General features: G+C 42.1%; 1 protein-coding gene across 1 annotated transcript; it reads left to right on the top strand.

Annotated features, from left to right (window-relative positions):
* The first annotated feature begins 5,004 nt into the window (after window positions 1-5,004).
* On the top strand, window positions 5,005-8,165 carry IL20 (interleukin 20). The gene is made up of 5 exons (XM_072638597.1): window positions 5,005-5,163; window positions 5,472-5,537; window positions 5,663-5,815; window positions 6,540-6,614; window positions 7,943-8,165. Exons 1-5 carry the CDS (start codon window positions 5,005-5,007, stop codon window positions 8,018-8,020), a joined length of 531 nt encoding a protein of 176 aa, XP_072494698.1. The 3' UTR covers window positions 8,021-8,165.
* Window positions 8,166-16,465: the final 8,300 nt, after the last annotated feature.

Below are 16,465 nucleotides of genomic sequence, written 5' to 3'. Positions count from 1 at the left end.
ATGTGTGCAGCGTAGCAGCTAGGTGTCAGAGTGGATAGAGTACTGGGCCTTTGGCAAGGTACAGGCTCTGGAACCCCCCTTGAACTCTCCTGGAATCTTCCTACTTGATCTGGTGCTCACCTGAGGCTCTAATCCCCTTTCTCTGTTACCAAGCCTTCAAGGTCTATTACCTCTGGATTACCTCCTCTGATTTCCCACCCTTGAGCTTATCAAAACCCCATTCTCTTGGTTCCTGGTCCAACTCCTGGTCACGAAACCCTCCCCTCCCCCAAATCCATAGTGGTCTTTCCTCCAAACAGAATATTCTTTATCCATTCTTCAAGACTCAGTTTTAAGCATAGCACAGAACACTGGCCCTGAAGTCTGGAGGACCTGAGTTCAAATCTGGCTGTGTGGCCCTGGGCAAGTCACTTAACTCTGATTGCCTCCAAAAGCAAACAAACAAACAAAAGACTTGGTTCTAGTTCTAACTCATCGATGATGCTATAAAGTCAGAAGACCTGTGTTCATATTCAAGATCTGACATATATCTGACCTTGGGCAAGTTGTTTAACTTCTCTGATCCTCAGCTTCCTTATCTATAAATAGAAAGATTGAATTAGAGGCAGCAATGGATAGAGCCCTGGCCCTGACTTGGGAAGGCCTGCATTCAAATCTAGCCCCAGAGACTTACTAGCTGTGTGACCTTGGGCAAATCACTGAACCTCTGTCTGCCTCAGTTTCTTCAACTGTAAAATGGGAATCATAATTGCTTCTACCTCCCAGGATGTTGTAAGAATAATGCCTACTGGTCCCTCCCATCAAGATCCTCCCTGGACACCTCCTTCAGTCACCCCTGACTACTTGGCCAGTCCTAGATCCCTCCCACAGTCTTTCTGCATATATGATCCATCTTGGCCTCTATGAAGGCATTCAGATTCAATCTGACCTGCTTGCCAGTACAAGCATCACAAAGGCTCACATTCAATCTGGCCCACTCACATTAGACTTACAAATGCTTAGATTCCTTAAGGGTCTGAGCAATATGGCAGATCTTTAATAAACCTTGTTTTTCATTGGTTGAAAGAAGGCTTGGGTCAAATTCATTTGGCAGGACCTGCATGTCACTATTTCGGGGTCCCCAGCACCTCTAAACCTCAACACCTGGAGTCATGAAGACCAGAGTTCAAATGTGGTCACAGACACATACTAGTTGTGCAACCCTGGGCAAGTCACTTAATGCTGTTTGCCTCAGTTTCCTCTTCTGCAAAATGAGTTGGAGAAGGAAATGGCAAACCACTCCAGTGTCTTCCAAGAAAACCCCAAATGGGGTCACAAAGAGTCAGACACGACTGAAAAATTACTGAAAAATGTGTGCAGAACATTTTGCTAAATGGTGGGTGAGATAAAATTTTAGATAAATGGTGCCCAGGCCTTTGGAGAGAGGGGGAGAGAGAGAGAGACAGAGACAGAGATGAATAGTTAGAACATTTATTAAGTGCTTTCTAAGTGCCATGTGTTATGCTAAGGGATGATTGTAAAAATACAAGGAAGAAAGTTCCTACCCTCAAGGAGTTTCCATTCTAATGGAGAAAGGTATATAAAGAGAAAGGAGGAAATGGAGGGGCTGCACTCTTGGTGGCATGATTCGGAAATAGTGCTAGGGAATGATGTGGGGAGGGATGTACCTTTTACATAGGTAACCATAATAGGCAATAATATGTGAATCACCTGAGAGGTCCATCAGCACATCAGCTACAGGGTGACACATTCTTCAATAACTCAAAGATCATCTGTCCAATAGTAGAGAGGTTGCTATCCCCTGTGGTAGAAAGCATACTCGTACCAACAAAATCACAGAGTTAGACATCTAAAAGGAGGAAAAGATGAATATACAAGTAACAATGCTACAAGGTGACCTCAGGCTCAGCTGAGTCCCTCTGGCTAATCTTAAGAGCATCTGAATCCTTGTGGGTAACTTCAAGGGTAGCTTGTCCTTGTGAGTGACTTCAGGAGGGGTTTCATGCTTTTGATTCTCTTAGAGAGGCAGCTATACCTTTATGGAAGACTCGGTCTCTGCAGATGATTCCATGGGCTGCTGAGTACCTGTGTGTAACCTTAAAGGTCATTGAGTCTGAGTGACCTAAGGGAAAGAAGGAGCTGGATCTCTGTAAATAACCTCAAGGTATCTGAAGTGATGTCAGAGATCGCTGGTGCCTGTGACTGACCTCAGCAGTGGTTGGATGACCATAAAGGTTCTGAGGTGAAATCAAGAATAACCAGTCTCTATGAGTGACTACAAAGGTGCCTAAACTGTTATGTGAGACCTCAGGGGTGATCAGTGCCTTATTGGTACCAGAGTCTCTATGGCTGATTTTAAGGGTGACTGGGTCCTTGAGATGACCCCAGGATACCTGTAGCTATCTAGATACCATTTAAATGATTCAACTATGTCTATGTCTAAGCTCCTTCCTGAACCACTCCTCTTAGGGACTGCAAAGTGGTCTTTTTGTTTTGGAGGAGGGAAAGCCAGAAAATGGGGGTTAAGTGATTTGCTCAAGGTCACACAGCTAGTTAGTGTGCCAAGTGTCTGAGGTCTGATTAGAACTCAAGTTCTCCTGACTGCAGGGCTGGTCCTCTACTCATTGAGTCATCTAGCTGCCCCACAAGTGGTCCTTTCTGTGATCAAGATCTTAAACTTGAATGCGAAAGAGATCATTGGTCATTGTGTCATTGTTTCTAATGGGGAGGGAGGCAACGATCTCAGCTAAACAAGAGTTAAGGTTGATTGTCACCATTAATCCATTTTCCCTCAGAAAGGCCTTAGCTTCTGTTCTGTCCACTTTCCTATAGAGAAAAATCTATAAGGGTTTTAGGCTAGAGAAATATTAAGAAATATTATTATTTAAAAAGGACATTGACAAACTATAGTTGGTCTCAATGGATAATGATCAGAATGATGAGGGTGTGAGAGACCAAACCATCTGAAGATGGCATGAAGGTGCTGGGGATACTTAGCCCCTGGAAGAGAAGGCTGAAGAAGAGGAAATAAAAGGTTTTTAATACGCTTCCACATCAATTTCCTTCCTAAAATGTCAAACCCAGAACTGAACCAGCACTTAGCACCGTGCTTCTGACAAGACCCTAATACTCCAGTTGTGGCCTGACCAGAGCAGGATGCAGAGGCACTGTTGTTCTCTTAATACTGGACAGTATGGTGATCTCAATTGAGCCTAGACTTGCATTAGCTATTGTGGCTGCTGTACCACATGTTAACTTGTGTTGTGCTTAATTCACTAAATTCCCCAAACATTTTTCAGATAAACTGCTACCTAGACATACCTTCCCTATCTTGTGCTTGTGAGACTGACTTTTTGAACCCAAGTGTAAGACTTGACATTTATCCCTCTTAAATTTCATCTCATTGATTGGTATATGTCCTGGCATATCAAGTAGCTGTAATGGTTGGTGTACAAGTTGTTGCCACTGGTGACAATTGTGTTCGTTAGACTGATGTGTCACTGCACAGAAATACCCTCCACCTCATCCCCCTCAGATGGCCTTTTAGTCTTCAGCCTCCACTTGAAGGCCCCCAGGAAAGGGCAAACCTACGACCTCTGAGGCAGCCCAGCTACCCTTTGTAAGGACCAAATTTTTAGAGATTTTTTCCTTACCTGAAGCCCCAATTTACCTCTCTATAGCTTCCAGCATCGCCAATTCTGTCTGCAAAGGTAAAGCAATCGTCATTTTTTATGATGTTTTTGTTCTGTCCTTTCAGTCATGTTTGACTTTTTATGACTCTAGTTGGGGTCTTGGCAAAGATAATGGAGTGGTTTACCATTTCCTTCTTCAGCTCATTTTACAAATGAGGAAACTGAGGTAAACAAGGTTAAGTGGCTTGCCCAGGGTCAGACAGCTGGCAAGTGTCTGAGGCTGGATTTGAACTCAGGGAAGTGAGTCTTCATGCTTCCAAGTCCAGCATTCTAACCATTGAATCACCTAACTGCCCACTGGTGAAGCAGGAGAGAGCTATTTGAACGTCCTTTCCAGTCTTCCAGATGTTCATTTCCCCATTACTTATCTGATTATGGAGCCCCAATTGTGTATTATAGTTATCTATGCATATTCATTCTGAGTCAATCCAGACCCAAACAATGACCAATCAGGGCTTAACCTGGAACCCACTGCTGACCAATCAATGAGAGCCAGAGTGATTTGGGGCTCAGACTTGATAACTGCTCCTTTTATGAAGGCATTGGTTACAACCTGACACTTCAAGAAAAATATCTGGCAAGGGAGTGGATTAATGGGTATAGTTAGGTTCACAGCCCATTAGTTTTATCTTCCCTTGGCTGTGAGATTGGTTATATCATCAGTAAGTTTCTATTTTCCCTTAGGCAGTAAAATGAAATTGTCCTCAAATAACCAATGTGATCTCAAACAAATGCTAGAAGGAAAGAAGGCTTCTCTGATGAGTGGCTCCACCCAGAAGAATTCAGGGGTTGTCTTCACTGCATCAGGTGAAACTCCTTTGGTATTCCCCAGTTCCCTGGCAGGTTCGTGGGGGACCAGTACAGATAACTAGATTGGCAGTCAAGAGAAGGAAATATGCGTCATTTTCCCTGAACAAGTATTGACATTTTCCCTGAAATGACACATTCTACCTATGTCTGCCGCTCCAGGCGCTACTACTGCTTAGTAATGACGATGGGGCAGGGATAGTGGGGAACATAAAGGTCCCCTTGGCTTCACTGGGCCCATTCTGAGAGCCACCAAACAGCAAAAGAAGGTCTCTGATTGGGACCTGGCCCTGCTTCTCCATACGGAAAACCCTGGATTTGCTTTAGTAAGTGATATACGAGGACCGGATAGGTCATTTAAAGACCTCAAATCTCAGGGAATCGGCATCGGGGAAAGCTTTCCAGGAATTTGATAGAAGAGAATCAATTGAGATATCCTTTCTTTCTTTCTTTCTTTTTGCAGTAAAATTCTTCATCCAAGTCAACCCTAGATTCTTGTTCAAAAATGAAAGGCCCCTTTTCCTCTCTATGTCTTTTCTCGACCATGTTTTCACTATTTGTGTTGCCCTCTTTGGGACTAAAAAGACTCCACTTGGGAAGCTGTGTCCTATCCATGAACTTCCAGGAAATAAGGAATGAATTTTTGGAGATTAAAGGCTATGTGGTATGTAGAGGTTTGTCTGTGTATGGGGAGGGGGTCCCACTTTGCTGGTATCTGAGTTTCTCCTGTGCTGTCTCTGCTACTCACATACTCCCACTGGATTCAACTCTTGGATTTTGTATACAGAGATACCACCAAGGGCTTGGGGATGCAAGGGTAGGAAGACGCGCGTTTCAGTTTTTGGAAAGGACATCTTTGAGTTTGGTCTAGGGGAGGTGGGAGGTAGGAGATGAAGGAATGAATGGGTTTGCCATACTTGCCTCTAGGTGGAGCCATTAATACAAACTCTTTTTGATTTCCCTTCTGTGTAGCAAGCTGAAGATGAAAATTTGGACAACAGAATCTTGAAGAGCTCGGAAGCTTTGCAAGACATAAAGGTATAGACCTGGCACAGAGGAGCTCTGGGTGGAAAAGTGGGGTGCAAAATCAGGAATTCCAAGATCTCAAGTCATCCAATGTATCCTCCTATATCTAACCCCATCCCTTCATTTTTCTCCTCCAGCCCACAGAAAGGTGTTGCTTTTTCCGACATTTATTGAGGTTCTACCTAGACAGAGTGTTCAAAAACTACCAGACATCCAATCATCATGTTCGCCGGAAAGTCAGCAGCATCGCCAATTCCTTTCTTGGAATCAAGAACGAGCTTCGGCTCTGTGTGAGTAAAGGTCTCAGTATATCAGAATCCATCTTGGTATATAGCCTAAAGGAACTTGGGATCCCTTCTCTACCAACACCTTCATTTTTACAGATGAGGTAGCTGAAGCAGCAACGTGGCATCCTAGAGACTCAGCTCTTTAGTTTCTTTTTCTGATGAAAGTGGACTCAGCTCACCTCCCAGTACCCTGCTAGATAGCAGGGGAGGTCAGGGCAGTAACTCAGGTTTCTTGATTTCAAAGAATCTACTCATACTCCTTTACTAGGTGGTACACAGTATCATGTATTAATGCAGCCTGTATCCAATGCAAGCAATCAGTAGTTGCCTTGACTGCTTTGGTATCATAAAGATGTCATATGGTTGAGTCACAGGAAACAGACCAAAATCTGAATAGGACTGGGTCATTTAGGGAGATCTGACTTGTGGTGGGAGGAGCGGAGGGGAGGATCAACAGGGGACTGGGAGGTGAGCTGAGCCCACTTTCTTCAGAAAAGTAAAGAGCTGAATCTCAAGTCTGGCACTTTGCAGGTTATTCATGCTTCTCCCCCTACCCCATGGGTTCTGGAGAATCAGAAAGGAGAAATTCTAAAAGGATTTGTCATGAGGAAGAAAGTACCTTCATGGCTAGAGGTGGACCCTAGAGAGGAAGCAAAAACAATGCTCACCCGTACCATTTCTGACAGCATTCTCTAATGAAATATATCCTTGTTTGTATCCCTTACAGCATGACCACATGATGTGCCACTGTGGGGAGGAAGCAAAGGAGAAATACACCCATATTCTGAGTCACTTTGAGGAGGTAAAATACCTAATTGGCCCTGGTGAGGTTAGGTTTCTTTCCTGGGCTAAGTTCATAAAAAGACTGACAGTTTCACTGCTATAGAATTTCCTGGAATCTCAAGGGGTCTCTAGAGGTGATGGTTTCTCTTTCCTCTCCTCTAAGCAAGGCTTTACCTCTCTAAGTTCTGCAAGGGCTGACTGTTCCTTTGGGAAGGAGCTCCCAGAGCCTCTCTATCACTTTTCTTGTCTTCAAATTGAAAAGAGGACAGGGGTACCATTAAAATCACCACAGAGATATTGACAGCTTCCAGTCCAACTGCTGAAACTAGAGATGTAATCCCTTACCCCAACCCTCATCCCACAGCCTCACCCCTGTCTTAGAAACACAACCCAAAGTGGCTTATCTATTGAGAATAGACTGTTCTCAAAGCTTCCACAAGGAGGCTGAAAACAGAATATGTTGCTCACAATTTCCATTGGGACCTACCTAGGAGGAGTGAGTGGAGGAGGAGGAGGAAGACTTGGGGAGGAGGAGGACAAAGGTTGCTTCTATCTGATGTAATTGCTGATGAAGTGATGTAATGGCAAGAGTGATGGGTTTGGAAACAGGATACCTGGGTTCAGATCCTCCATTTGATACTTCCTAGCTGTGTGCTCTCATCAGTAAAACAAGGGTTTTACAGAATGGGATGAGCTATGAGGTTATCTTCCAGTTCTAAATCTATGATCCTATGACCATTGGCAAGTGACATACCTCTCTACTGCCCATATTACCCTGGGCAAGTCACTTTACCTCTAATTGTCTCAGGCAGCTCTTTAAGAATATAATTAGGAGAAGGAAATGAGCATTTACTCTACATGCTAAGTACTGTGCTAAGCTTTGCAAGTATTATCTTATTTGATCCCCACAATCCCATGAGGTAGATGGTAATATTTTCCCCTATTTTAAAGTTAAGGAAACTGAGGCAAAGAGAGATTAAGTGACTTGCCAAGGGTCACGCAGATAGGATGTGTTTGAGGCTAGATTTGAACTTGGATCTTCCTAACTCCAGCCCCTTTACTCTATCCATTGCATCATCTAGTTTTCTATCCACATCTACTGGGAATTCTCCAGTCAATCTATCAGCAAACATTAAGTGCCTAATGTGTGACAGGCACTATGCCATATGCTATGGCTGCAGAGACAAGAATGAAGCAATCCCAGGAGCTTACATTTTATCTCCACATCAATGATATCACTAATGAAATCCCTTCCCTGTCCCCTCAAATTCAATATTTGAAGTATTCTAGAAAAGTTTTTGTCATTATCATTTGGCATTCACCAGAGACTTTTCTGGTTTCTTTTAGCTAGATGGTCAGAAGGCTGTGGTCAAGGCTCTGGGAGAGCTGGACATCCTCCTGAGATGGATGGAAAGAACTAAATAAGAAGAAAAAATGACCACCTTTGGTTCATCCCTCCATCGGGGTTTCAGCCCTCAATAACATTCATTGAGCTGGTTCCGAAGGGCTCTTTCCTTCATCATGGAATAATAACCTGATTATTTATTCCCTCTCATGATTCATGATCATGGAATGGTCCTATGCTCTCAGTTCCTATGGCTGAGTACTGTGGTTTGATAGGATGTTTTTGTGGCCCCCTTTTCTTTATTGGAATGTATTTATTGATATTGTATATTTCTTGTTTCTTTTTTAACTTTTCATGTTATTTATTTTTTTATTTTAATAATGTTGAGCCTTTCCCTATTTATGGCTACCAACTGAGACTTTTTGTGTCTGTCATTAATCCCTCTTGAATTTTCCTTTATTTGAAAGTCTTTTGAGTCTAGAAAAAAAAAAAGTGTGATTATTGGACAGACAGGTCACTTTACCTCTCTATATATCAGTTTCTCCATCCATGAAATTAGGACCTGTACTAGATGATTGGGCAATAGACTTGGAGTCAGCAAGGCCTGGGTTTCAATCCTGCCTCATTTTCTCAGAAGCTGTGTGACCCTAGGCAAAGAACCCAAAGGCTTCAGGTAACTTCTCTGGGCCCCAGTTTGCTCATCTGTAAAATGGGGATATTGAGCCTGATGACCTCTAAGTTGTCTTCTAGCTCTAAATCTGTGATATCACAGCTCTATGGCCTTTGAGGTTTCCTTATTGACGAAATTCGGACAGTAATACTCACAGTGCCTACCTCACAGGGGTCTTTTGAGGATTATATGAGTTAAGATGCACAGCTCAATTGTTATCTCCTAAAAAAGAATTTTCCCAGTTTCCCCAGTTGTTTTTACCTTCTTCTCCTTCCCATATGGATTTATTGATATCATGCATTTACTTATCTGTGAACATGTCATAACACTCCAATAGACGGTAAGCTCCATGAGGACTTTTTTGTGTTTGTATTTGTATCCTGAAGACTAGCACAGTGCTTGGCACATAGTACATACTTGTTAAGTATTGATATATTAGTCATTTATAATAATTTATAATTAATAAATATTTATTACTTGATTTGTGATATATGTAAAAAGTTTTAAAATGATAGTAAACGTCAATTATTTACAATTACTTTCTGCTTGAATATTCTGTACGATCAACTGGAGAATGAATTCAAATTGATCCAGTTCCCTGAGAAAGTCAGTTAATATCTCTGGGCCTCAGTTTCCTCCTGTGTAAAGTGGGAACATAGAACTAGATGCCTCTGAGGTCCCTGTCAGCTCTAAAGCTGCATTTAATAAGGATTAATCAATTGTTGAAGAGTGTATGACACTGAATGCCTATCCTGTATCTGGGGCTGTGCTAGGATTGTTTTATTTATTCCTTGTTGAAATAAAGACATTTCCTTTTTTAAAAAAAGTTTAAAAATTTTATATTTTATTATAAACTTAAATATAAACAAACATGGATATTTCAATTTGCACAGATCATAAATGTGGTTGTTTGTGAGCACTGAAGTTCTGTTATATGTTAAAATATATACATATACATATTAAATTGAGCACAGTAATAAAATTGCCTTATTTGTTTCTATCTCTTCCTGAAGTTCTTATTGTTTTCTTAAATAAACATGACTCCCAACTCCACCACTTACTAGCTATGTGACTGTGGGTAAGCAATTCTACTTTGCTGGGCCTCAGTTTCCTCATCTGTAAAACAGGAATTAAAAACATCAGCACTGCTAGTCTCACAGGCCTATTGTAAGAATGTACTTTGTAAAATGCTTTAGAAATGTAAACTCTTATGGTGACCAGATAATAAACTTCTGGATTCCCTTGACCTCTTGAGCATGAATAAATACAACTATAAAAACATTTTCCAGGTTTAGAGGAGTGGTAGAAGTGGAGTCAGGAAGCTGACTCTAGCATGGTCACTTATTAGCAGCCCACTTCCACTCTCTGGACCTCAGTTTCCTTATCTATAAAATGAAAATTAGACCAGATGGTCCCTGAGGCTCAGTTCCTATGGTTTAATAATCCAACCATCTCTTTTCCCCTTCTCCTCATCTCCTATCACCCAGATGCCTTCTGTTACTACTTCTTTTTTTCACTCCTGACTCACATGAGATACTCTCATCAACTTCCATGGTTCCAATGATCTTCTATTCCCATCTGCCTATAGACATGTCAAATTGGATGTCCTACGGACAAATTCAACTCAGCATATCCAAACTAAACTCATTATCTTTCCCCCCCAAAACCCTCCAACTTCCTTTTTGAGTGTATCACACAACAGAAACTGGTAACATCAGCCTAGATGTCATCCTCAAATCCTCTCTTTGTCTCTGTCTCTGTCTATCTGTCTGTCTGTCTCTGTGTCTATCTGTGTCTCTGTCCCTGTCTATCTCTCTGTGTCTTTGTCTTTCACTCTGTCTCTCTCATTTCCCATGTCTAATTTGTTGTTAGATCATGTCATTTCTACCTCCTTAATTTTTCTAGTATATGTCCCCTTTCCTCCTTGGATGCTGCAATCACCCTGATGCAAGCTCTCTTGATTTCATGTCTGAACTATTACAATAGCCCCCTGGTTGATCTCTCTGCCTCAGGTCTCTCTCCACTTCAAACCATCCTCCAGTGAGCTGTCAAACTGACTTTCCTAAAGTACAGGTGTTGTCACCTTCTGTGTAAAGATTGTTATCATGTGCTCATTCCTCTGACTACCCCTCTTCTGGTCTGCCTAGTAAGTAAGTTTATAGATAGCTAGTACAAAGTGGCATTAGCAGGAAGTAAGATTGCAAAGAGGAAGCTCAAAGTCATGTACAAAGGAACCTAATTTACAATTTTTGTCATATATTAATCAAAAATCACATGCTGGTAGTACATGCTGAATCAGAGGAAACCATCTAGACTTTGTTATCCAGGTCTTTTGGCTCTGTGATGGAGAGTTCCAAACCTTTGCAGTAAAGGCCAGCACAATCGGCAAAAGGGCAATGATGATTTTGAGATGATGTTGCCTTGTTAATGTTAAAGTTTTCCTGACAACTTGGAGATGATTTGGATATGTTAATGAACTAACCCCAGAATGACACAAGTCAGATTCTGTTCCCCACCAAAACCCTATAAAACAAGACCTTAAACTTCTGTCCTTGAGCCTTCTTCCATCTCCGCTGGTCCATGCTCCCTAGTGCTCCCAACTCTAATCCATGGCTTTGTGAGTGATCCTTTCTGCCTCTCCCCTCCCCATCCTCTTCCCCATCATCATCTGCTTTCCTCCAGCACTCCATCCCCTATCCTCACGTTCTCTGCCTCTGGACCCTTTTTGCCGTTTGTCTCTACACTTTCTGTACCATTTGTCCTGATATCCTCTGTGCCTTATTAAAGTGATTACAGCCCTCACTTCCCACTGTCATCATGGTCTTTCCTGGAGAGTACTCAAAGAACCAGGCTATGCCTGCCCCCATTTCATAATTTCATAAATTATTCATCATTTCACCTCCCTTCTCAATAAACTACAGTGACTCCCTATCAGCTCCTCGATTAAATATAAAATCCTTTCTTTGATATTCTAAGTCCTGGCCCCTTCCCACCCTTCCAATCATCTTACTCTTTGCTCTTCATTTGGTGAACCAGTGCCATTGGCATCCTTGCTGTTCCTCATACAGGACACTTCATCTCTAGATTCTGGGCATTTTCACTGGCATTCTTCCATGCCAGTGGGAAACTCCCCTGTCTCATTTCTGCCTCCTAATTTCCCTAACTTCCTTCAAGTATCAGCAGGCCACTGCACCCAGATGACTCTGGAGGAGAAAGTGAGGCTGGTGAGCTTGCACATTCCTATCTCACTCAAATCAAAGTCAACTGCAAGTCATATCATCATCTCCCTGATGTCATGGTCCTCTTCAAGAACAAAGGACAAACCACAACAAAATCCTGCCTTCTATGAGAAAGTTTACCCAGTTCTCCTTAATCCAAATGCCTTCCTTCTGGGATTATCTCAATTTACCATATATATATATATACACATAGTATATGTATCTTGTTTGCACATAGTTGTTTCTTTCAGATTATGACCATTTCTAGAGTAGTCTCTCTCTCTCTCTCTCTCTCTCTCTCTCTCTCTCTCTCTCTCTCTCTCTCTCTCTCTCTCTCTCTCTCTCTCTCTCCCCCTCCCCCAACACTTAACACAGTTCCTGGGCCATAATAAGTGCTTAATGAATGCTATTTGACTGGCTAATTAATGCTCATTGATTGACTGACTGAAATCATGTAATGAGTACAAAGAGCTTCACACAACTAAAAGTACTGAATAAACAAACCTCAGTTACTGTCATCCTTTTAACAGAGAGTAGATGAGACCACAAGGCCAAGGCACAGAGTGGCTTAAATGCAAAGAATCCTTCCATTGCTAGGGTGTTCACATGACATTTGTCACTTATTGATAGGTGAGAACAATGTTCTTGTTTACTTCCTCTCCTCCATTCTTAATTCTTCCCTTCTCCATCCAAACTCTCTTCCCACCATTGCAATGGAGTCCACACATAGTAGTATGTCTTCCAGGCAGAATATTCTTAAATAAGGTCAGGTTTGAATGACATCTACTTGGAATTTCTGGTGTAACACCCCCTCTGTATGGCACCAGTGCTAAAGACTCCATGGGCAAATATTGGGGTTGTCAGAAAAACATCTTGGGAAATATAATTCTACCTTCTACTCTTTTTTTTTAACCCAGGAGAAAATAGTAGAAATATTACATAGATTTGGGAAATGGATACAAGATCTGGCAGATGGTATGAGTCTTGAGCTCTATGGAGATACAGTTGAGTAGGAAAAATGATGGTGAATTAGCTCAGAAAGCATTGAGGGAAAGGGTCAGTGATGTGGATAGAAACTTCTACCAGAGGCAGATTGGCCAGCAATAACCAGATTAGGAGGCCAGGCAAGTTTGATCAGTGTTCCCCAGCCATTAAATCTAAACTCCTGTAGAGTTTTTTCTGCCTCATTTTCTCCTTCCCTCTCTTCTCCTCTAAACAAAAACCATCATCATTTCTTAATTTCCTGTCCCTTCTCTCTTCCCCACCCTACTCTAGTTTGTAAGCCTGGCAGGTCTATTCTTACTAAGGATTAACTCTGAGTAGTTTTTATTTTTTTTAATAGTTAACAGATTCTTCTAGTTCAAGATTAATAGGTTTTGATGGGAAGTGGAAGGAGGAGGGGAGAGGGAGAAGGAAATAATTTTATTACAAGATTTTCTTTGCGTGTAAAACTTTAATATTCCCAAGAAAAGAGTTCCATGGGAATCTAGGGCAAAATATTTCCCCTATAACTAAAGAGCTTAGACTATCATGATCCCTTGCAGATGGAGCTAACTAAGAACAGCAGGCCCCTGGGTCTAAGCCCTCCCCAAATGAGAGGAATAGAAAAGGAAGATGGAGAAAGTCTCACTCTCTAACCATCCAAAGGATGTGGTCAATGAGGATTTGTTGGGAGAGAGAAATGAGAACACAGTCTCTCTCTCTCTCTCTCTCTCTCTCTCTCTCTCTCTCTCTCTCTCTCTCTCTCTCTCTCTCTCTTTTTCTCTCTCTCTCTTTCTCCCCCTTTTCCTCCCCTTGTCCTCTCTCTGCCTCCCTCTCCCTCCTTCCCCTCTCTCCATCTCTCCCCAACCCCAGTGACATCTACTATGATGTTATACTGAAATAGGACTTCTAATGGGACCACATTCTCTCTAATCTTGTTCTTCGTCTTTGAGTCCATCATCTGAGGAACCATGATATGAATAGGGCTTAATGCTTTGGGGAATCTCCTTCTAATTTCTTTCTTTATGACTCTCCTCTCCTTCTGGGGTCCTAATATGGCCTCATCACTTTAATTCCTGCCCTGTTTCCAGACCAGAGTGCTCTGCTTTCTAGGAAGAGATCTAATATGGAGAGACAACACAGGACTGGGAGCCAAAAGATACGTGTGTCTGTAGGCAAGTGACTATCTCTCTGGGCCTCAGTTTTTCTCTTCTATAAGATGGGGATAATGAGGTAAACACTTCGTATTGTGAGGATGCTATTTCATGAAGAGCTTTAGAAATATGAACTCTTAAGGTGACCAAATGGCATTCCCCTCCCTCTTTCCTCGTTTGGGGTTCTTTCCTGAGGATTCAGCTTTCAGTCTATGACCTTCTTCAGATCAGGGGCTATTTACCTGTGCCTTTGTCTCCCTGTTGCCTTGGACAGAGTAGGTACTTAACTAATATTTGCAAAATGGCGTTGAGTACAATTCACAGTTAGCTAAGTGACTCCATTGCTAGAGTCAGGAACACCTGAATTTAAATAAGATCTCAGACACTAGCTGTGTGATCTTGGGCAAGTTACTTAACCTCTGCTTGATTAGAGGTAGCTAGGTAGCTCAGTGGATAGTCTTGGTCCTGGAGGGAGGAAAACCTGAATTCAAATCTGACCCCAGATATTTACTAGTTGTATGACCTTGGGCAAGTCACTTAACCTTTGTTTGCCTTGATCCACTGGAGAAGGAAATGGCAAACCACTCCAGTATCTTTACCAAGAAATAGTCCATGGAGTCATGAAGAGTCGGATACCACTGAAAAACATTTCATAGAATCATAGGATGACAGATTTAGAGGGAGAAGAGACTTTCCTTAGAGTTTATGTCCTCCCATCCTGCCCACACACATGCCCCTTATCTCCTGAAGCTAAGTCAGCCATAGCATCATACTCTGAACCACAGATTGACAGACTCTCACCACTGAAATGGATCTTAGAAGTTGGCTTAAATCAGAGGTAGGGTACCTGTAGTCTCAAGGCCACATGTGGCCTTCTGGGTCCTTAAGTGAGACCCTTTGACTGAATCCAAGCTTCACAGAACTTGTTCTGTAAAACTTGGACTCAGTCAAAAGGGCACACCCAAGGATCTAGAAGGCCAGGGGTTCAAGTTTCCTCACCCCTGATCTAAATCATACCTGGTCAAGGGTTCCTTCCACAATATTCTGAGTGAGTGATCCTCCAGCCTCTACTTTAAAATCTTCAGTGATGTACAACCCTCTTCCTCTGGAGATCATCTTATCTTTGTACATTTCTAATTATCAATAAGTATTTTTTTTCTATAAAAATAGAATTTGCAACTTTGACCCACTTCTCCTAGTCCTGGCCTCTAGGGACAAAAAGAAGTCCAATTTCCCTTCCCCATGAGCATCCTTGAAATAATTATGCTCCCTGCCCCAACAAATCTTCTCTCCTCCAAGCTAAAAATCCCCATTTCCATCAACTGACACAGATTCTGATTAGCATGAATAATGAATACCATGAAATGGTCATGTGTATCTGAATCCACACTATTTGAAATTATAATTAAAGAAAATATAGGGATTAGTTCTAGCCTGACAGAAATAGGCAGCATCCAAATAGAATAGGAATTTACTTCATCAGGCTCTAAGTCTCTTTGCTATCCTGGTCACCCTACTGTGGACATGGTCCAGTTGGTATATTCCCTCTTTTAAATTCCATTCTAGGAATGCACATACTTTTCTGGATGTTTCTGATCAGGGCAGAAATTGGTGGGGGTAAGGGGAGGGGTCATCATTCCCTTGGTTCTGGACACTATTCCTCTTTAAATCTTTCAATGCAGCCTAACATTATCACATGACCTTTTTGGTGCTTGGGTCATATCAGCAACTTGGAGTCAGTAGTCTCTTAACTAAGGGATCTTATTTGCCCTACCTGTTACCTAGCCATGTATCTGTGATCTCTGCTGAACTTCCACATCTGATCTTTTAAAAAACTCATGTATAAGGCTTTACCTGAATCTCTATGAAATGTCACTTTTCAGATTCAGCCCTTTAGCCTAGTCTGATTTAGATTCTGATGGTTATCAAGCATGCTCAGTGACATCTGCTCCCCAGACTAGTTGTCTTCAGGACAACCATTATACAGGTGGGGATGCCATGTGAGAACTCAGACTACCTACAGCTGAGCAGCCCCAGGTCGAACAGGTAGGCAGAGCCTGGTTCAACTTACATAATGTATGTCTCAGTCAGATCTTTGCCCCTGGGGCACTAAGTCTTAGATAGCCTGACTGTACCTGTACTTTCTCTGTAGGTAGGAACAATTGAGCTTAATACCTAATTACTAAGAATAATGAAATAAAATGGGAGGCTACCAAATAGTACTTCCTTCACCACCCCTTTGTGAGATCATTTCCAATCTGATCCAACCCACTGTTAGAGGTGTCCTTGACAGCAAGTGGAGTTACAGGGTCTCCATTCTTGTGTCCAGAAGTCTGAGGTCTCTCCCCAAGGTTTCTTGCCCTCTCTTTAAATTGGTCTAAAAAGTTGACCCAACGGCAGTTTCTGTGCCATACATTATGTGATGTTTGCCCAAGCTAGCAGAGTCGCTAAATATAGCTTGGCCATTGTCTCCTCTCAGCTCTAGCTCGATCCTCTGCCTCT

Source organism: Notamacropus eugenii, chromosome 2 (assembly GCF_028372415.1).
Source record: "Notamacropus eugenii isolate mMacEug1 chromosome 2, mMacEug1.pri_v2, whole genome shotgun sequence".
Classification (NCBI taxonomy): Eukaryota; Metazoa; Chordata; class Mammalia; order Diprotodontia; family Macropodidae; genus Notamacropus; species Notamacropus eugenii.
Note: the sequence above shows the minus strand (reverse complement) of the source record. Positions and strands in the feature narration are given on the sequence as shown.